At 59.2% G+C, this 22,170-nt stretch overlaps 1 protein-coding gene across 1 annotated transcript in view; it reads right to left on the bottom strand.

Moving 5' to 3' along the window:
- Nucleotides 1-3,686: 3,686 nt before the first annotated feature.
- CLPB (ClpB family mitochondrial disaggregase) overlaps nucleotides 3,687-22,170 on the bottom strand; it is a gene marked incomplete at its 5' end in the record, with an annotated part of 91,671 nt that continues 73,187 nt past the window's right edge. Inside the window, 9 exons of the mRNA XM_082014507.1 lie at nucleotides 3,687-4,042; nucleotides 4,346-4,450; nucleotides 4,922-5,041; nucleotides 5,858-5,931; nucleotides 9,186-9,342; nucleotides 12,027-12,188; nucleotides 15,285-15,329; nucleotides 18,555-18,610; nucleotides 20,962-21,039. Of these exons, the coding sequence (XP_081870633.1) occupies nucleotides 3,791-4,042; nucleotides 4,346-4,450; nucleotides 4,922-5,041; nucleotides 5,858-5,931; nucleotides 9,186-9,342; nucleotides 12,027-12,188; nucleotides 15,285-15,329; nucleotides 18,555-18,610; nucleotides 20,962-21,039 (1,049 nt within the window). The 3' untranslated portion in view covers nucleotides 3,687-3,790. The remainder of the gene's footprint in view (nucleotides 4,043-4,345; nucleotides 4,451-4,921; nucleotides 5,042-5,857; nucleotides 5,932-9,185; nucleotides 9,343-12,026; nucleotides 12,189-15,284; nucleotides 15,330-18,554; nucleotides 18,611-20,961; nucleotides 21,040-22,170) is intronic.

Here is a 22,170-nt window from a genome sequence, read left to right as displayed (position 1 = left end):
CCTGGGGCTGCACGGGGGGAACCGGCCTCCATCCCTGGGGTTGGCCTCAGCGACAGGCAGCGCGACCGCGCACACCCGTGCACACCCCTGGCAACACGCGCACAGCCGTGCACAGCCGCGCACACCCGCGCACACCCACGCACAGCCGCGCACACTGCACACCCCTGCACACCCGCACACAGCCACGCACACCCACGCACAGCCACGCACAGCCGTGCACAGCCACGCACAGCCACGCACAGCCACGCACACCCCGCACAGCCGCGCACACTGCACACCCACGCACACCCGCGCACAGCCACGCACACCCCGCACAGCCACGCACACCCCGCACAGCCGCGCACACTGCACACCCCTGCACACCCGCGCACACTGCACACCCCTGCACACCCGCGCACACCCATGCACAGCCGCGCACACCTGCACACAGCCACGCACAGCCACGCACACCCACGCACAGCCGTGCACACCCCGCACAGCCGTGCACACCGCACACCCCTGCACACCCACGCACACCCATGCACACCCACGCACACCCATGCACAGCCGCGCACACCCGCACACAGCTGCGCACACCCGCACACAGCCACGCACACCCCTGCACACCCGCGCACAGCCGCGCACAGCCGCGCACACCCGCACACAGCCACGCACACCCCTGCACACCCACGCACACCCATGCACAGCCGTGCACACCCCGCACAGCCGTGCACACCGCACACCCCTGCACACCCACGCACACCCATGCACACCCACGCACACCCATGCACAGCCGCGCACACCCGCGCACAGCTGCGCACACCCGCACACAGCCACGCACACCCCTGCACACCCGCGCACAGCCGCGCACAGCCGCGCACACCCGCACACAGCCACGCACACCCCTGCACACCCACGCACACCCATGCACAGCCGCGCACGCCCGCGCACAGCCGTGCACACCCCGCACAGCCGTGCACACTGCACACCCCTGCACACCCACGCACACCCATGCACAGCCGTGCACACCCGCGCACAGCCGTGCACACCCCGCACAGCCGTGCACACTGCACACCCCTGCACACCCACGCACACCCATGCACAGCCGCGCACACCCACGCACAGCCGTGCACACCCCGCACAGCCGTGCACACTGCACACCCCTGCACACCCACGCACACCCATGCACAGCCGCGCACACCCGCGCACACCCGCGCACAGCCGCGCACGCCCGCGCAGACGCTTGCACACCTTAGTGCACACCCCCGCACACCCTGGCGCAGCACGCTCGGCTCTGCCCCCCACCCCGGCCCCACTTTACCCCCTTCAGCCCCGTTCCTCCTCGCAGCCCCCGGCTTTGGGGCCCGTCTGGCACCTGCGGAGGCCCCGGGGCTGCGCGTCCCGCACCGGCCCGGCGCGGTGCCCGACGGTGGCCGGAGCCGAGCGCCCGCGTCCCGTCGCTGCAGGAGGCCCGGGGGTGACAGCAGGTTTGGGGATGCCGCTCGCTGCCCTGCGAGGCACCCCCGTGTTTTTGGGGACCCCCTCCCGCAGCCCTGGCCCCCTCCCCAGCCCTGCCCGCCGGGGCAGGGGCGCGACGGGGCGGGTGTTGCCCCGGCTGGGCGTGGGGGAGAGGCAGGGACGGAGCCAGCAAGCTCCCGTTCCCGGCCGTCGCATTGGCGTCAGCCATCCCCACCGCGGTGGCGGCCGAATCCCTGGCCCTCCCCCGGGAGCACCCGGAATCTGAGAAGGTCCAGAGAAGCCCGGTGAAGCCCCCAGACCCTCTCAGGGGAAGAGAAGCCTGTGCTGGCCGTCCTGCCGCCCTGTCGCCGGGCTCCTCGCGTGCCCCTAAAGGCCAAATCCTGCTGCCGGAGACACCCTTCCCCGTCCATCCCGATCCCCGGGCATCGCCCGCCCCGTCCCAGCGCCCGCCCGCTGCCGGCCCGGAGCTGCCCGGGCAGCGGAGAGGGGTCGGGAGGGGCAGCGCACCCCCGGGCCACCAGCCCGGGCGATGCCCGGGACGGGGCCGCTCTGCTTTGCCGTCCCAGCAGCTCCGTTTTGGCAGCTTCTCCCCTTTCCAGCCCTTCCTCCCCCGTTTGCAGCCCTGGCCGGAGGCAGCGCTCGGGTCCCCGGCAGCGTCACTGAATTAAGCCCCGCGGCAGGAAAGGGCGACGGGGATGGAAAGGCGGGGTGGAAAACCTTCACGTATCCCCCGGAAAATGAGTGCCAGCACCAAAACTAAACCCACGCCGCAGCCCAGCGGCACCGGCGGGGATGCTCGGGCAGGGGGGCTTCACCGTGGGACCCGGCAGCTCGCTGCCACCTGCGATCCGTCCCCGTGCCCGAGGGACCACGCCTGACGGCTCTGTAATTCGGGAGGGCTCTTTGGTTTCCTTTCCTTCTGCACTTCACGTCCGACGCTTCACACGTTCAGCGGCCGGAGGAGTCGGGGCCGTGTCGGTGAAGCGCCGCTGTCGGGGCGACGGCGCTGACCGTGCACCTGAACGCAGCCGCAGCCACCACGGGACACCTCACCCCCCGCGCCCAGGACCGGCCCTCGCCGAGGAAGGTGAACCCCCGAGTCGCTCACAGTGCTGCGCCAGGCGGAACCCCAAGCGCCGGCCAGGCTTGGAGCCGGATGCTCAGGGAAAAGTTGGAGAAATCGGGAGGATTTTCCCCCCAACGACCCCCACAATCGGCCCCACCAGCCCTGCAGGGACCCCCTGCCCTCGGCGCGGGGACACGCCTTCACCCCAAGACCGCGCACAGGGGAGACCCTCTCCCCGGAGCCCTCCGTCCCTGTCCCAGCCCCGGGGACCCGCAGAGGTGGCTGCCGGCAGGATAGGTCCCCGCAGAGCTCCCGGGGCCGGTCTGCAAACCTCCCACGTATAGACACGCAGGAAAAATCCTGCCCGGTGCGAGCCCCCATCGTTAGTCTGGGCCGGGGGCGCTTCCTCAAGCGCTGGCCCCGGGGGCGACCCGGGCAGGCAGGTGACACCCGGGCTATGAAGTATTTCTGGGAAGCAGCTCAGCAGGAAAGCAGCGGGGAGGGTGTCGTGAGGGGTTTGCACCGGGGTGTCGCCCGGCCGGCACCGGGAGCTGTGCCGGTGCCACTCACGGCTCGCAGCGAGGAGCGGGAGATGCCGGAGCCCCCCGGGACGCGTCCTGCCCGCGGGCGAGCCCCACCGCTGCTCCACCGGTCCTCCCCCCGCCTGTGCCAGGCGCAGGAGGTCGCGTGCGCACACCGTGTTTATTGCAAGAAATAAAGAGAAACGGGAAAAATACAGAGTCAGAGTGCCCGGTGGCTTTTAAAATCAAGCTGTGGCATGCTCGGCCCCTGTCCTACCCCCTTCCAGCCACAGCCCGACCCAGCAAAGCCAGCCTCTGAGCGAGCCTCGCGCAAGCTGGACACCCCAGGCTCCCGCACGGCCCGAAATCTGCTTTTCCCTCTCTTGGAAAGCTCCGACGCCCTCCCTTGTGCCCCGTGAAACCCCAGGACCCTCCACCGATACGTCCCCAGTGGCAGCGCGGCACCTCGCCGCCCACAGCTACAGCTCCGGACCCCGCTGCGCCCACCCCGGAGTAAGCAGGCGCAGGCCGACGGGGCAGCTCCCGCCCGCCCCTGCCCGGCTGCGGGGCAGCGGATGTAGCGGGAGCGCAGCTTTGCCCCTGCCCCGCCGGCAGCCTGCCCTCGCCGACGTGTCCGCATCGCACACTCCGAGCCTGACGGTGTTTTATTGTCAACCCGCGCTGCCCGCAGCGTCGCGCAGGCGGCTGCCGGGGCGGAGCGCGCTCCAGGAGCGCTCGTCGCTGCCTACAAGAAGTAAGCGATGTTTTCTGGGTTCAGAGGCGCTTGGATGTCCAGTTTTCGGGATTTGCTGTCTTTCTCCACTATCTCCAGCCGCAGGGTCGGCACCTTTGCTTTCTCCGCGCCGGGGGAAGAGCTGTCCTTGGTTTTCAGCAGCTGCTTGTCCGAGTCCTCCACCGTGATCCTCAGGGTGCAGCCCCTCGGCAGCAGGTCCTGCTCGTAGGCGGCTGCCAGCTGGTTCACAACACGCCGCTCGACCTGAAGCCGAAAAAACGGCTCCCATCAGCAACCCCCTGCGAGCAGCCCCCCGGGAGCCGGGCAGCTCTCCTCCCCGCCCCCGGGCAGCACAGCACCCCAGCATCTCCTGCTCATCCTGCGGGGTCCCCGTCTCTTTCTGGAGGGTACTGGCTGTGCCGCTTCCTCCCGCAGACCGTGAAGGTCTCCCCTCGGGAGCCGTGGGGACCGTCTCCCACGGGACAGACCCAAGCGGTAACGCCCGCCCGACTCTCCCTGTGCAGAGCAGCGCTGGAGGCGACGCCGCGGCTCCGGCCTTGGCTTTACCTCGTGTTTGATAGACCGGGCCCCGTAGTGCAGGTTGTAGCCGTCAGCCAGCACGTCCATGACCTCCCGGTCCCAGAGCAGGGTGATGTTGTGCCTCGCCTTGGCCTGCCAGGTGAGGAAGAGGAGGGAAGAGTTACTGATGCCTTCAAGCAACCCTGGCACCCCATTCCTGGAGCAGCGGGGACACCACGGGCAGCACGGTGGGGTACGGGCGTCCCTGGGCCGAGGAGGAAAGGGCACCAAGAGCCCTGCCGGGCCAGACCCACCAACACAAGAGGTCCCCCAATTCCTGCCCAGCCCCCCGGAGAGCTCCGATGTGCAAAGACCAATGGGACACCGCAACGCCTCTGAGCTGTGGCCCAAAGTTCATCCCTGCCCCAACAGCGGAGGAACCGTCCCCCACCGTCCCCACAGGTCCCCACCCTCCCGACGGCTCCAAGTTGGACGGCGTGTAAGACTTGTAAAGATGTACGTTCACTCTGCTTCCCCCTCAGGAGGGTGAAGGCTTAGGCAGGGATTTCCTCCTGCTCGTGCATCACTTGAGAAGTTACCTCTAAAGCGCTGGATGATTTTTACCTTCTTGGCCCAAAAATTCAGCTCCTTGTTGACGAGCTGGATGAGCTCCGAGTGGCAAAAAGGGAGAAAATACACAATCTCATTGATCCTTCCCAGGAACTCGTCTCGCCTGAAGTGAGCCTGCAGGGACAAGGGCTGAAGGTCAGCGGGGACAGGGTTGGGGACCCCGACAGGGACAGCAGTGACAGGGATCACCTCCACCTCCGACAGCTCACGCATCCGCCTAGCGAGGCCCCGGCAGCCATCCTGCGCCCCGCCACGGAGCCAGAAACCCGTGCTGCCGGGTCTCAGGTCATCAGGAGTACCTCCCGGCATGGCTTAGGGGAGGGATTCATTCTGGAGACGGCAGGAGGAACTAGAAACGAATCTCTGCCGCGGCGTAAGCCCCGCTCCAGCCCCTTCTGCTGTGTGCTCCTGCCCCAGCCACTTGCAGCAACACCCCTTGCCGCTCCCCGGCTCTCCCGGTTCCGAGGCTCCCGTCCAAGCCTCCCGCCGGGAGGTCAAATTCTCGGTCTCTGTGGGAGCTGCCAGGTAAGCAGCGCCCTGAAGTGCTTCAGAAACATCTTAAAGAAACTCGGTGTCACCGGGGTGTGTCGCTGCGGTCAGGTTTTCCTGGCCCCTCAGCAGACAGTGGCTCCGGGAGAGCAGGGAACCCCCAAAATCCCACTGCAGCACTTCCCACCCCACGTCCCCCTTCTTGCCTCAGGTTGTTGCTCTAAATAAGAGCACAGGGAGTGAATGAGATGCTGTTATTTATTTCTGCTGGGTTCTAACCTTACTTCTTAGTGGCTGAAAATTAAAAAATGACCTCATGTCACTTCTCTTACAGTTGGGAGACAGCTGGGTGAGGAATACGGTGGCTGTTGCGGCCAGTGACTCAGCGACCAAAGCTCAGGACACCCGAAACATAAGCCATGAAAAAAAAATCACCTGTACCTTCAAGATGGGGCGAATAACCTTTTCCTTGAACTGCTTGGAGATGGTTATCTTGTCGGTCACCTGGACATCCTCTGAAAGACAGGAGGACACGGGGTGCTGGTGGGTAAGGTGGGACACGGGCTTCCCGTCTGCCCAGCTCCTGGAGGATGGACGAGCAAAGCAGCGTGACAAGGAGCCGCAGGCTGGGCAGGGGGGCGAGGTGGGGGCTCAAGGGGACTTGGGAACGGACCGGGAACCTCCACACATGCCACCAGCCACGCTTGGATTGGTAGTGAGGTGTCCCTGCAACCTGTCACCCTGGACACCAGGCCTGGGTCTCCCACGGCTACGCCCACGCACGGTGGGTGCCCAAGGAGAGCACCCTTAGAATCACAGAGGGGTTTGGGTGGGAAGGGGCCTCTCAAGGGCACCTAGTCCAACCCCCTGCCGTGAGCAGGGACATCCCCAACTCGAGCAGGTTGCTCAGAGCCCCGTCCAGCCTGACCTGGGATGTTTCCAGGGATGGGGCATCTCCGGGCAGCCTGTAAACCCTTCACTGGTGTGTCTCACTTGCACGGCTGAAGAGCTGCGGCTCTGCCTCCGCTGGCTGCCCTGCACGCCCGGGAGCTGCCGCCCGGAGGTTTGGGAGAGCAGGAGCCCTCACTCGGCCCTCACAGACCCCGGCCGGCGGCTGGACTCTGGGAGCCGCTGCTAATTGCATTACACACAGGGCACATCATCGTCCGGGGTGCTCTGCGTCGGCTCCCGCAGCTCTGTCGGGCACAGAGGAACGGTCCTTGGTCCCTTCGGCGAAGAGCAAAACCCGCGCTGAGGCTGTTTGGGCACAGCTCCGGCCGGAGGCTGCTTCCCTTGGCTGACTGCAGATGGAGCCAGGGTCTGGCTGGCTCCCGGAGCCAGCCCCGAGCGGAGCTCGCACGCAGGGTTTGCCTGTCTGCCGCCCAAGTGCACGATCCCCCTCTGTCTTCACCGCCTCACTTCTTCCTACATCTTCGCGCGTGTAACTCCACGTGCTGTTTTAATGCAAGGATGCTTATCGGCAGATCCCTCGCATCCAAGGCGCTCTGGATAAGATCCTGACGCGTGGGGCGGTGGAGAAAGACCCACGCTGGGTGCTGGGTGCTGGGAGCCCTTCGCAGCCTTGGTGAGGACCGTTGGACCCCCGGCAGCGGCAGAAGGGGCTCGCAGGCTCCACCGGACCAGCACCGGTGCCGGCACGCAGCGAAGCGGTGCTGCGCGCTCTGAAATCGCCTCTTCTCCTTCCCCGCCGCGGCAGCCACGAGCACGCTGGTGCTTGCACGCGTCCTGGGTGGGGAGCTGGCTGCACGGCACGGGGGAGACGGACAGTGCAGCCCGGCTGTGGGGTCTATACAGAGTGGGGGCTTTTGGTTATAAGGATTCGGCCCATTTCACTATTCTGTTTTCTGCTAAAAGACACTGAGGGGGTTTTCAGGAAGTAACGGGAATGCGGCATGGCGTTCTGGAAGAGGAGAGCTGGAGAAGGCAGAGGAGACAGAGCCGGCCCCGGGATTCAGGTTTGCCACCTGTAATATCTGCTGCTTGCACTGGCAGATGCAGAGATGCTGCGGAAGCAGCTCCTTCCGTCTATCTGTCCATTTATCTGCCCACTCCGGCGCTTACGCTGACCTCCTGGCCACGGCCTTCAAAAGGATCTCCAAGCCAAGAGCTCAGTACACTGGAAGGAGCTCCACGAAATTCAATTGAGGGCAGGCTTCTGCGCCGAAATGCATTTTCCGGCTATGCTGTCTCGCCGCCGTTCGCTTGCTGAAGCTGTCTGCTGTACAGTTCTAGAAATTAAAATTCAATGCTTTCCCCATTTAGCAGAAAAGTGCTTGGCATTTTAAAATGTTATTCTTGAAAGTTCAGTTGCAGGCATGCTTTGTCCTTTACCCAGTTTGATTGAAGTTTAAAGATTCTGAATTAAGCCAGCTTTGGCATCCCCTTCTCAAAACAAAAAGGAATAGACAGTGAGAAAGAAGCTGGAAAATGCGTTTGACGCCAAAACCCAGTGCTTTTTCCTGCTCCCACGGGGCTGCCGCAGAGGGCTGTGGTTGTTTCCCGGGCACAGCCGCCGCGCACACCGCACACCACAGCTCTGCGGGCGTTTCCGCCGGTGAGCAGAGCTCTCGAGACTGACCTTTAGGAAACATGGTGTATTCGTGAGGGCACGTGCTGCTAGGTACCCCATGGAAGACGCATGTCCAGACATTTAAGACCATAAAAGGGTCTTAAAAAAAGCAATCGATGAGTTTTTCAAAACTGATGAGAAAACAAGGGACGTGGCCATCATACGCGACTGCCCGGTTATCCACAGGCACAGCAGCATGCGACCGAGACGGCGTTTCCCGGCGCTCCCTGTGCCGGTGTCTGTGCTCACAAACTGCCGCGCATTTTAGAGCTCGAGGGGACAGGCACTGGTGCAAGCATCACCATCCGTCCATCCGTCTGTCCCTGGCACAGCAGAGATCAGTCCCTGGGGCCTCCTGGTGCTGCTGGAGGCATCCCCAAGCCGCCGGTGAAGGTGGTGGAGGGTTGCACATGAATTGGGATTCTCTGCTGCCTTCAGCAGAGTCGTTTTGTTCCAATCTTAGAGGCTGCCCTTTCTCTCCTCAATTCTCCTTTTATTACCTAATTCACATTTTTGGAAAATTTTCTACAGGACCCTGACGTGTGGGTCCAGGGCTCCTGTTCCAAGGCAAAGTAAAATTGATTAAGCTCAGTCCTTCTTGGAAGGACCGTGAGGGAACAAAACTCTTCCCCTTTAATATCAGCACCTGTACCAGCCCCAGCCTTTTCTAGGAAGCATTTGGAAGGGGCCTGAAAGAACGAAAAGGGTGAGGAGACAAAGGGAAGAGAGCACAAGGTGAGGGAGGCTGAGAGGTGGGATATAAAGCCTCCAGAGACGGAGCTCAAGGATGTGATCTCGAATAACCAGGATTTCAGAACAGGGCAAGCTCAGAGCAGAGGTATCACAGGAGGGAGGAGGGTGGAGATCGGGGTGTGGGACTTGTCAGCAACAGGTCATCCCGTAAGGCAACAGCGTGACTTCCCAGACACACATGCCAAAGATCAGGCAGCTGCCTTCCCTCCTGGCACAGGAGCAGCCCCGAGGCTCGCCCCAAAGCCGCAGTGCCTGGAGGACGTGTCAGTGCGGACGGCTGCAGGGGCGAGCAGTGGAGAGGCAATGGAGGGGTCTGGGTGCTCCCCCTGGGCAGAGGGATGGCTGAGCTGGTGTCAAATGAACGTTGGGAAGGAGGTGGATCTGGATCCTTTAGGGAGTTGGAGCACGACACTGAAAGACCAGTACCTAAGTTTTCTGCGATCCTTTTCTTGCTCATCTCCGTGGCCTCTTGTCGGAGCTGCAGAGCGTGCTGGGCGATCTCCTCGCTCGCCACGTTGGAGGTCATGATGAAGATGGCATCCTTGCAGTCAATGGTTTTCCCCTTCCCATCCGTCAGCCTGCCCTGCAGCAACACCGAGACAACACAAGCGGCGTGAGCGGGTGCCACAGGACGTTGCCAAAACACGAGGCAAAAGGACACGGGTCCCTTTCTCCCCCCGCCCCGAGCAGATTTGTTTCTGAAGGGATGCCCAAGGGTCCAGGCGGGGAGGAGGCAGGGCCGAGCTGCAGGGGCTGAAGAAGTCCCCACCTCGCCGAGGAAGGCAGCGACTCGTCCCAGCCTGCCCCAGCCGGGGGACACTCGAGGGCAGCCCTGGGAGACGTCCCTCGGGGGGGCGGGCTGGGGCAGCCCATACGGCTGCCCATACGTGCCTCGGCCGCCTGTGCCCCCCCGCCCACCTCCCCGCCGTGGTTTTGGGTCTGACCCACGAGCTCTGGAGAACCCCGCGAGTGCAGGTGAAGTTGTTGGCACCTCGTGCCTCCGTCCCACCCCTCTAGCGGAGGCTGTTGCCCCTTGGGTAGGTTCGAAGGGCTCTCGGGGGCAGTCGGCTCAGCCCTGCCGCGGCTGTGGTTTAGGCTGGGATGCCGGGCTGGCTGCTGGAGCGGCTGCGGCGCGAGACGCTCCCCCGCGTGGGCTCTTCCTGGGGGCAGAGCGGGCAGCTGCAGGCGCCGGGGCCCTGAACAGCTCCAGCGACGCTGCCCCGATGTTCGCCGAAGCCCTCCAGACGGGCGGGCTCGAAGCCCCCCGCGGCACCGTGGCAATCCAGGAGGGCAGGGAAGGCTCGCAGGGGCTTTGTGGTGGCCTGAAGGTGCCACGGGGAAGCACAGGCTGCTCGTAGCCTGACCGAAAATACGCAAAGCTGAAAGAACCTTGCGGAAATAACCGGGTTATCACTACAACAGAGTGAACTAAGCAACGGGGAGGCTGTGACAGCGAGAGGCAACAGAGAGCATCCCTCACGCCCGCGGGATCGCCCGGCAAACCAACCCGGGGCAGCCCAGGACCGCGCTCCGTGGTGGGGGCGACCGCGCTGCAGCCGACTGCTGTGGCGTCAACCCTCCTCCGACCAAAGCAAGGCAGGAACCCTTCAGAAGTACTAGTTCTCTTGATTAATAAAATCAAAAAAGAGAGAAAAATAAGGAAAAAAGAAGCAGCTCCCCAGGCGGTTTCTTTCCTCAATATGTCTCCAGCAGCAGATACCCAGCACAATGACACAAATCCTTGTTGGGTGCTTGAGATTAACATTTGGGTTATTGCCCTGTCAAGTGCGTGGTACAGGAATTGATTTCACATTTAGCTGCTGCTGCGATGATCTATGCAAGAAAAAATTGTGTTATTAATCCTTAAAAGAAAAACAAACAAACAAAAAACCCCAAAACCTTCCAGGGCGTTGCTCTGGAGCTTGGTTGCCTCTGAGGGCAGACCGGGACCTTAAAAACAAGCTGAAAAGCTTGCACGCAACAGGCTGAGGGCGCAGCTGGAGATGCAGAGCCTGGAGACATGCGTTTGTCCCCGGCTCCCTCCAGCTCGCGCAAGGGAGCCTCGGCTGCCCAGGGCAGGTCGTACGCCAAGCGTCCCCCAGAGGCCAGCAGACAGCAAAGGACTCCAAAGTCACGGACAGCAGGTATCTGCTGCCAGCGGCATCGGGTGGTGTCATGTGTGGAGACGCTTGGGAGGAGTCTCGTGGAGCTAACGGGCATGGATCTCCTCCAACATCGACAAAAGCCCTTGGGTAGCTACCTCGGAGGAGTTTGGGGCTTCCATCTGGGACTTCAGCTGTCTCCAGAGGAGGTTGACATCGGGCACGGACCTTCCCCCAGCACACACGATGCGTTTGGGAGCCCCATGCTCCTCCAAGGTAGCTACCCAAGGAGTTTTGCCTACGTTAAGGCAGGTCCACGTCGGCAGCTCTTCAGGACTCCTCCCGGGCATCTCCAGGAGTGTTCTGGCTTCCTCTGGAGACAGCTGAAGTCCTGGGAACCTGCCCCAGACTCCTCCTAGGTAGTCAGCTGAAGAGTTTAGTCCATGGCATAAGGTCCCTTCCAACCCAAACCCTTCGGTGATTCTATGTTTGGGGGAGGAAAGGTATGAGACAAATCACATGCCACCTGAAAAGTCACAAATTAACCAACCTGAACTAAACCCCAGCAATGAACAAGACACGACTCGTTAGGATACCGATGGACTACAAAGTCCCCAGACCACCCCGCTTTTTTGATGTTGTGACAACACCCTGACCCGCGCCTGGGACCTAGGAGAGGATTTCCTCCATGCCATGGAGGTGTCCATGGGAGGCAGGCATGGGGCACCCTCCTGCCTCCTCTCGTCGCTCCTGCTTTCTGCCGTGGACTGGCAGCCCACCCATTCCTGCACCGACCTGTCACTGGGGTGGTTTTTCCCTAGCAGTATCCTCGTGACACAGTCTTCACTGTCACACCTTCCCAGTGACATGGGACAATCCCATTCCCAGGCTTCCTCCTTGTTTCCAACCCACCCAGCCATCCCACTGGCTTTTTCTTTGCCTAAAGATGTCATTTACTCCACCAGGAGACCTCAGCGTGATCCCATCTCCTGGTGTTAAAATGGAGAAGAGGTCGACTGGCTGGCTCACATTTTTTTGGAAGGGACTATTGATGTGGAGTATTTCGGCCCCGCTCCAGGACACCTCCTGCCACCACCATCCCTTGCACCGCTGTCACCTTCTGAATGGCCCCTGGGCAAACTCCGACCCCAAAATGCGGATTTACCTCATCGAACAGCTGCAGCATGATGGTGAGGACATCTGGGTGGGCTTTGTCAACCTCGTCGAAGAGCACCACAGCATTTGGACACTGCCTCAGCTTTTTGGTGAGCTGCCCACCCTCCTCATGGCCCACGTAGCCAGGTGGAGAGCCGATAAACTTGGCGACCTAGCAGGAGGCAAGAGGACACGTGAAAGCTGAGCCATGGATGCCAGGAACCATGGATGGCCCCTCGGTAGCTCAGCAGGCAGCCACGACTCTTTGCTGCAGACAAATCAAGCTCTATATTCTTTGTGACATCTATCACACCCTGGGTGTCCCAAAATCAGCTTAATCAGCAACAATTTGGCAACATGCAGATTGGTGGTTGCTGAGCTGTAATGAGCAGAGTCTGCAGGAGCAGCCATCGGCAGGCGAGCCGGCACCAGCCCTGCTTTCCTACGCAGTATCCGAGGGACCCATCCCAGCTGTCCAAGACCTATTTTCACCTCCTTCAGCCTTTTTAAGAGCAAGAATTCAAAGGATTATGAGCGGCAGGTGGCTCTAGTGGGGAATCAAAGCTTGGGAAGAGTCCACAAGGAAAATATTTTTCCACTGTCAATAACCAACTTCACTAATTGACATCATGATCTTTTAAATTAGGTTAAAAAATGTAGAAGATTATTTAGAAGAGTATTTCTGACAACAGGAATGTTTTGGCAAAAATGACAAGCGATTTTTGATGTACAGCTTGGAGCATGTTCAAGAGACCAGGGTCTGCGGGCGCATCTTCCGGTGTGTAAGAGCTGGAGAGAACGAAACGATCAGTTTGTTAATTCCGTGTGGGTCTCCAGGATGCCGGACATGCAGAGTCGATGGCCGGCTGCCTGTACGGGAACCAGAAGGAATTCATGGAGCAAAATCCCAAGCCCCCAGAATATTGGTGAATCCTCATAAAACAAAGAAATCTCTCCTTAATCCAGGACAAGGAAGCAGCAGAGCCGAAGGGCGCGTCTGTCGTGGTCTCAGTGCTGGCGAACGACGAAAGCCATGTGTGCCGCAGCGCGGCCGCGCCGGCATGTGCCCTTTCAGCGAGCCTGGCTCTGCGGGGCTGGCAGAGGAGAGGAGCCACGGCAGCTTCTCCATAGCCAGCACCAACAAATTCCCAACTTCTCCAGCACAGGAGACATGGACCTGCTGGAGCGGGGCCGGAGGAGGCCCCAGCAACGCTCCGAGGGCTGGAACAGCTCTGCTGGGAGGACAGGCTGGGAGAGCTGGGGGGGCTCAGCCTGGAGCAGAGAAGGCTCCGGGGAGACCTTCCTGCAGCTGCCAGGGCTGAGAGGGGCTGAGGAGAAAGATGGGGACAGGCTTTGTAGCAGGGCCTGTAGTGATAGGACAAGGGGTAACGGTTTTAAACTGAAAGAGGGCAGATTTAGACTAGATCTAAGGAAGATGTTGACATGGAGGGTGCTGAAACCCTGGCCTAGGCTGCCCAGAGAGGTGGTGGATGCCCCATCCCTGGAAACATCCCAGGTCAGGCTGGACGGGGCTCTGAGCAACCTGCTCAAGTTGGGGATGTCCCTGCTCATGGCAGGGGGTTGGACTGGATGGCCTTGAGAGGTCCCTTCCCACCCAAACCACGATGCGATTCTGTGATTCTCCCATTTAAGTGGCTCCCTTTTGCCCAGCGATACAATCCGGCTGCCCGGGGAGAGCCGCGATCCCCCTTCCCCGAGCATCGCCGCCCTGCACCGCCGCTGCCGCCCCTGCCCACTCCCACGGACACGATGCGGAGGTGAGGGGGGTCCCGCTGACTTGGGAACAGGAGGGCAGGAATTAGCCGATGGCGGCTAGTTCGTCGCATTCGTTTTGTGGCGCCTGGGGCTACGTGAGGCTCCCCAGGCTCCTTCAAAGGACGCCGTCTCCTGGGCTGACCTCCTGATCCTTGTTTGCTTGAAAAATTTATATTGCTCTCGCAGCAATTCTCTACTTTATTCCTTCCCTTCGCTCTGCCTCTTGTCTTTGTCAGGGCGCAGTATTTTATATCTTGCATTTATACTGCTACTCCTAACTCCTCTTTCTTTGTACTGAATCATCAACAGGGCTTTATTTTTATCCTTTTTTTACTCCCTTTAATAACCGATCTATCAGGCCAGCTGCAAGCGCGTCTCTATTCTCTCTTCCCAAACCCCTTCACTGCTTTGGATAAAATAACAGGTTTTCTGGACCCCTTCTAGCCCTGGACATTTGAGGGCCCTGACGATGATGCCGAGGCTGCCACAGCCTCCGGCCAGGTCAAAACGTGAATCGTCCCTTGTCACGGCCCTTGTCACAGCGCGAGGGTCTGCCTGGCCCCTGCCCGCCGCGTAGGCGGCAAAGGCTGGCTGCACCCCTCAGCAGCAAGAAAGGCAAAAGAAGCGTAGTCCCATCTCGGAGCGGCCCTTTGGAGGTCGTCCCCAGCACCTTCCTCCTCCTCCTCGCTTTCAAGACGCCATCTCCCCAGGTCCCAGCCAGCCAGTCCTCCTCCTCCTCCTTCCCTGTCTCCGCAGAGCAATGCAGCAGCTCCAGCGTTTATGGGGATGATCTCAGGTCCCTCCTGGGCTATTTCTCAACCCGTGCTTCTGGATTTGGGTGCACCTCGCCGACAGCATCAATAAAAAATACAAGGCCCCTCCACAGCCGTCAAAAGAAACGTGTTATGAGCCTATCTCAGCTAGGACCTTGCTGCTTTTTGGGGAGACAGAGCTCACCCCACACCCAGGTGTCGGAGGCAAGGAGGGGAAGGGGGCTTTGGGCTGAGCTCCGCGTCGCCCGCCCGGGCTGCGGGTTTTCACGCACACCGTCATCCTGTCTCAGTTGCTCTTCCCCACGGGCCGACGCCGTGTACAGACGCCGCAGCACCAGGCACGAATTGTTAAAGCTCTTCTTGCTCCTTGGTCTCTGCTCCTCATTTGCCCGAGTTAAACTTGCTTTTTGGCTGGCGTTTCCCGTATCGCGACTTCACGCACAAGCCGGAGCGACTGCGGCTGCTCTGCCATGCCCCCTCGGCCACGCTGCACCGCCCGTCTTCTGGGGAACGTGGAAGTGGTTTGGGAAGGTCCTGGGTGCCGCTGCCAGGGTGAGAGAGGAGACGCTTGTCGCCTTCGGTGGCAGCGGGACGACGCTCAGCACCGCCCGGGACAGGGACCAGACACAGGGGAGCGAGGGCACGGGCAGGATTTCTTTAAATTACCGATTAAACTCGCAGCTGCACCCCTCGGAAGCAGAGACAGCCCGTTTACTAACCTCGTGCCTCTCCTGGAACTCTGACATGTCCAGTCTGATGAAACCCTGCAAGAGAAAGAAATACTTGACGTGATTATTTGATTAATGGGCTCCAGGTTTCATTACATTCAGAAGGCTGGCCCGGAACCAGGCAGCTGGCTGCATGGATGAACACGCGGTTTTGCGGTTCCCAAGGACTGCCGGCACCGGAGTGGCCAGACCCACCGCAAAGCGCTGCGAGTTATGCTGAGGAAGAGGAGGATGACTGCAGTTTCTCAAAGAGAGCCGGGAACAGTTCGCACTGCGGCCGAGATCCAATTCCGACGCCCTGCTCGTTGCCGGAGCGATACGGACGGGACCAGAACAGCAGCTTGCCATTTCCCAAATGAAACGGCTATTATTGCGGTTCAGCTTTTTAGAAATAAATCACAAGAACACAATGCCTCTCCACAAAAATAAAATAGAAATCAAAATCATAAAGCTGAGGTAAACTAGGTTCGTGGGTGACCACCTTAAATAGATAGCATTGTCAGGGAATTTACAGCTACTACCCAAGCTCCCTTTTTGCACTTGAAAAGCTGACGATTCACTGCAGACGCTGGATTTCCTGCGCTCGCAGCTATAACCCAGCTCCTGGAGGTAGGAGAAGACAAGGGCTTCCCCAGCACCGGCGCAGGCAGGGTCAGCCAGGCACGGCAGCTCTCCCTCGGCGCCCACCCATGGGAGCCGGCACCTCCCCGCTCCGCTGTGCGCGACTCTTCCCAGGCAGGATCAGGCAGCGATCCCGCGCCGCTAAAGAGCCTTTCAGAGGCCGGCTGCAGACGTGCCAACACAAAATTATCCCCAGCAACAGCCAGAGACCCTTGTGAAATGGTTATTTACTGGGAAGAGCGAATGGAGGTGGGAGGACGCGCAGACACCGGGGACAAGAACAGGTACCGTGCAGGAGGAGAGGGATGTCGCTGTATACATCTCCCCAGGCGCGTACACCCAGCACACGCACGGCCACAGTCACACAGGGACCACAGAATCACAGAGGGGTTTGGGTGGGAAGGGACCTTTCACGGTCATCTGGTCCGACCCCCTGCCCCTCACTACAAGGAGGACGTTGAGGTGCTGGAGCGTGTCCAGAGAAGGGCAGCGGCGCTGGGGAGGGGTCTGGAGCACAAGTCTGATGAGGAGCGGCTGAGGGAACTGGGGGTGTTCAGTCTTGGAGAAGAGGAGGCTGAGGGGAGCCCTCATCGCTCTCTACAACTGCCTGAAAGGGGGTTGTGGTGAGGTGGGGGTTGGTCTCTTCTCCCAAGTAACCAGTGATAGGACAAGAGGAAATGGCCTCAAGTTGCACCAGGGGAGGTTTAGGTTGGATATTAGGAAAAATTTCTTTACGGAGAGAGTGGTCAAGCATGGGAACAGGCTGCCCAGGGAGGTGGTGGAGTCACCAACACTGGAAGTGTTCTAAAAACCTGTGGATGTGGCACTTCAGGTCGTGGTTTAGTGGGCATGGTGGTGTTGGGTTGACGGTTGGACTTGATGATCTTCAAGGTCCTTTCCAACCTTAGTGATTCTGTGTGATTCTGTACGAGCAGGGACATCCCCAACTCGAGCAAGGTGCTCAGAGCCCCGTCCAGCCTGACCGGGAACATCCAGCGTCTGAGCTAAGGGACAGGACATTCAGCAGCGCAGAGCAGCCCAGAGCTCTTCTGGTCCTGGGCGATGCCTTGGGGCACCAAACCAAGGTGGTGCTGCCACGAACTCCCACGGGATGGGATCCAGGAGGATCTGCTGGGTTTGCCACTCCCTGTGAAATGCCAGTACTTGAGGGGGGGGTGGTAAGAGTTCAGGCCAGCTTAGGACAGATTTCAAGTCAAAACTGCCACATTTTCCTGCAAAAACTGAAAACACCAACAAACTGCCCAGGGCAGAGCGAGGTCTCCAGAGCTGGGGCCCGATCCTGGTGGCGTGCCCACGAGGAGCGTCCCACCAGCGTCCTGGCAAACCCGGGCTCTGCAGGACCTGCACTGCTTTGGTCTGACCCTGCTCCCAATCCTCCCGTCTCTGTTCATACCACGGGCTCCAGCGCGGGCTGGGGAAGGACATTAGCACCTTCCGACCTCCCCAGCAGTCGGAAAACGGGACTGTACGGGCTTCTCCTTTTGGTTCCTGTGAATTGCCGCATCCCCATAATCGCCTGTGGGGTTTACGACCCCCCTCACGCCGCTCGTTACGGCGCTGACGGCCAAGCAGATTCATTACCAGTCAAACCCCGACCTGTGCACGCTGTTAGCACAACATCCAGTGTTTAACTGGTTTTTCCATTTGATGTTTGGCTGGGCATTGACCTGTTCCAGGTGCGGGAGTCAGGGGTGAAGGTGCCGGAGACCCAGGAGCCGGAGTTTATTGCTTCTGGAAGGCAATTATAGAAGGATGAGGAAAAGAAACCAGAACAGCCATTTTTTACAGCGTTGTTTTACTTTTGATCTTCTTTCTCCGTGCGTCATTTTCCCTTGCGTCCATTCTCCGTTGGATGCGGGGCAGAGGAATTAACCTCGCATCGGCGCACGGGCAGCTCCGCTCCCGTTTGCTCCTCTTCGCCGGCTCCAGCCTCTGTTCCTCTGCAGCCCGTCCCGGGAGAGCGCTGGGCACGTCCCAAGGCAGGCGGAGGCTTGTCTGTGCCCCGGGGACCCCGGCTTTGAACGCTTGCTGTTTCACAGCCTCAGACACCCCTGAGCTATCCGCCTGCTAAGCCACTACTGCCTCGAAATACTTCTAACCCACCTGCGCTAAAAACTGTGACGTGGGTAACAAACTAAACCACGCAAACAGCTTCTGCCGTTTGGACCCCGAACATTTCAGCGCCGAGAACCCCAGCACGAACTCCGTGCCGCCATCTCCACCGTCCGTAGGGGTGCGACGCGGCGAGCGGTGCAGCTAGCGACACGTAAAAGGGGTTTTCAGTATTTTATCCTTCTAACAATTTACAGTGTTATTAGCAACAGAGGCAACAAAAATTCGTTCGCAACACAGGACATCAAAATGACAGCACCCTCAAACGGGGAACAGGAGCTGTTGTTAAATGCATTTAGGCTTTTACAATTCAGCTGTACCGGTAACACGGACGGGGACCCTGGCGGGCTCGTCTAAGGCAGCAGGAGCCCTTTCTTGGCGCGCGCAGACGGACCTCGCCTGCCTCTTCCACGGCCGCAAAGGCAGGCAACGAACCCCGCCGAGGCACAAACCCACCCCGTGGCTAAAAGCACCCGGACGGCAAAAAGCGGAGGGAAGAGGCGTTACCTTTTTGACATCCTTATGGATGTACTTGGCCGTCTGCTTGGCCAGCTCCGTTTTACCTGTTTCAGAGACGGGAAGAAAAGACTGGTGTTAAAGCAGGTTTGTCCCCGCCTGTCTGCCCGTCAGCCGTGCACCCCTGTAACCAACACACACATTTTTTTCTGCAAATGCACCGTGGGAAGGGGGTATCGCTGTCGGACCCCCGGGATAACACCCTGCCGAGCGCCCCGGGCCGGACGCAGCCAGGCAGCAGGTACGGGGTTGAGCAGAAGACCGGCATCACCGCCCCGGCTGCTTCCTTTTTAATAGCGGATTCTTACGTGATAGGCAGAGGGATCTTTATTTTCTTCCACAAAAAGGTGTGGTTATATTGGATTTTTGCTACAGCTACTCTCAATATTCTCAGCTTCAGGCGCAATGTCTTTTGCTCTCTACAGAATTTCGGGGAAACGGGATATTCTTTCTTTCTTTGATTCGTATGGTGCGACTGCCATCAAATCCTAGGATTAGGAACAGTCAGTAACGGAGCAAACCCCCACTGACACGGCTGAACACACACACCAGCTCACGGAAGGCCGGATCCTGTCCTCCCAACCTCTTCCTCCGGGGAGAAACTTCATTAAACAGGCAGGCTCTGCCCCGTGTCGGAAAGAGCCCCGGCTCTGCCAGCAAACCCCTCTCCCCTGCTGCCGCCCGCCGGCACCTCAGCGCTGGGCTTATCGGGTTTATCAGGTGGAGAATTTGGCTCATTTGGGCTCCTGGGGTTGCCAGCGAAGGCGAGGTGCAGCCTTCCGCGGCCACGGAGGATGCTCTGCGGGTTAACGCCAGCACCGCGCACACCGCCTGAAGCCCGTGTGCTATCTGCGCTGCACATACACCCAGCTTAGATCTACCGGCACGCTGGAAAAGAAACGCTCTGACGTGTTAGGGCGGAGGGCAGGCACACAGGCACGCTGTAAACAACTATTCTAAATAAAAGAAATGCTTCTTAAAACCCAAACTAGCTAAAAGAATACTCCAGCCTTACTGGGTATGACACATCTGCCCCGGCCCCACCCTGACACAGCTGTATTTCGGTGACGATGGATTCGGTGGGCCAGATCTGCAGCATCACTTAATTGGATCACCCCGAAAGGGCTGCAAAAATGGGAATTCATCACTGTGCTCGGAAGCCTGCTCCGGCAGAGAAAACCTCTGCCAAAAGTCAGCGTCTTATTTCAGTTCGAGCTTTGTCGACTTCGGTCGTTGCTGTATCGTAGATCCCGATGTGTAAGCACAGAGGTACACAGGTGTACTTACACATATTGTATACACGTACATACATATGGTAACGGTTTTAAACTAAAAGAGAATCTTCTCTTTGAAAGAGAAGACACGTTAGATATGTTAGTTTGCACATATTTGGGCTTTCAGATTGCTGACTCATTCAGATTCAGATTTCAGATTTACATCAAGGCCTATATAAAACATCCATTTGGTACGATAAAATTCTCGGCTGCTTTGCTTTCTTATTTCAATATTCATTTTTATGGTAGTAAAAGGAGGAAAAAAACCCCCATGGAAATACACGGGGTTGGAGATCTGACAATTTACATTACTGAGCCTTCAGACCTGCTATAAGCAGCTCAATGAAGTCTCAAAAACATTTCTTACTGGTTTTATACAGCTTTAGAGCAACTTATTTAGAGTTAATGCTTGGCCTGCCACTGCTCTGAAGCAGGAGCCTGGTCAGGCGGCGATCCTTGAGTGTGTCCTGTTGCCTTAACCCCTCCAGCACCGGCGTCTTCCCAAGGACCGCGGGAGTCAGCGGCTGCAGAAGCACCGAGGTTGTTTCAAATGTCACAGTTCGGTTACTTTAAAGCTCCTATTTTTTTTTTTCCCCATCCCAAGCAAAAGCCATTTTGTCCATTTCATGAACTGATCAGCTGTCATGTCGCATTTTATTGTGCTTGGGGACAAGTATTATCGGTGTCAATAAAACGCCATCATTACAAAGCAATCCTGGCCCACAGGAGCAAGATGAGCAGAGATTCGCTTTGCGAGCAGCGAATTTTCTGCTACTACCCCAGCACGCAGGCGCTGCTACTGGAAAACACCCGTATGGTGAGGACTGCCCCTTCTCGAGACTCGGAGGGCAGACGGTCCCCGGGGTAATTCGGCGTGAGGCTGCTTGTGCCCCAGCACGAGACACGGCCGTGCGTGCCGGAGCCTGGCGGCGGCTGCCCTGCGGGACGATGGGCTGGGTGACCGGTTGGGAGGGCGACAGCACTTTTAACCGGTATTTCATGCGGAGCCTGCGGAACGTGCCGCGGGCCTGTGCCGAGCCCGAGGAGCAGCCCTGCCGCAGCCCCCTCTCCCGGCCCAGCCGCTCCACGGGGCTCCGTCCCTCTCGCCACAACCCAGGCGTTACCTATTCCAGATGATCCCAAGAAAAGAAAGACCAGCGGGTGCTCCTCGTCGTACCAGCCATTTTCCTTCCTCCGAATAGCTGCATTTAAAGACAACGAAAACAAAAGGGGGGGGGAAGGCATATAAATCAATGACACAAAAGCAAGTATAATTATCACTAAGTATACACTATGTTTTACTGCTCTCTGCCCGCTCAAAGTCCTCACTACCATTAGTGCTATCTAATTTGATTAGCCAGCCAAGGCCCCAGAGACACCTAATCAGGTTAGCATGGATTTGGAAAGCTGCCCAGAGCAGATTTCGGATAAAGTTTTCCAGGATGTGCACTCAGCGTTGCCAGGGAGACGGCCGGGAGGGGGAACAGGGATGGATGGATGGATGGAGCGACGGGGGCTGGCGAGGGGACGAGGCGAGAGGCACGCCGCGTTGCCAGCTCGCAAGAGCAACCTTTCTGCAAAATAGCAGGTTTGCAGCGGTTTACGCATTATTTCTCGCACGCGAATGGAAAGAGGGAGGTGACTGAAGGTCACAAAAGCTCTGAGCCGGTGCAAGCCTGGCAGGACCAGGGAAGGGAGCCCGTTCTCTCCCTGCCTCTCTGGACAGCAAATCCAAGGGCAATATTCCCGTTAAGATGCCAATGGAAAATTTTATACAAGTCAAGGAGGCTTTGGAAACCGAAACACCTGATCACCTCCCAAACTCCCAGTCCTAACAGCACGCCCCTTCCTCAGGACAGACGCTGATCCGCCTCGCAGAGCTGGTGATGCCGCCGAGCCCCGCGGGTGCCCACGGCCACCCGGGGCGCGATTCGGCCCCACAGCCCCACGGAACAGCCTGAGCACGTTCACCAAAGCAGTAACATCACTGCACTAGGCTTATCTGGAGGATAAGGAACGGCTTTTGAGGCCGCGGGGATCAAACGCAGGCAGCTGCAGGCCAGATCTGGCCTGTGGAGCACGGGAGTGACTGCCCTGGTGCAGACCAAGGGTCCGTTGCTGCTTGGCCTGTTGGCTAAGTAACTCCTAGCATTTTAATATTAGATACCCCCTTGGTTGGCCTGGACTTGTTATCTGGCGGTTGGCTGACCCGGGGAGATGGACTAGGTGTTTCCTCCATCCGCTGCGGGCATCAGCGTGGCGCAGCGATGCTCCCCGGAGCGGCAGCTGCAGGAGGAGGCTCAGGGATGAGCAAATCCCATCAGTGGGATCCC

Source organism: Phaethon aethereus (genome assembly GCF_964289735.1).
Source record: "Phaethon aethereus genome assembly, chromosome: 1".
Lineage (NCBI taxonomy): Eukaryota > Metazoa > Chordata > Aves > Phaethontiformes > Phaethontidae > Phaethon > Phaethon aethereus.
Note: the sequence above shows the minus strand (reverse complement) of the source record. Positions and strands in the feature narration are given on the sequence as shown.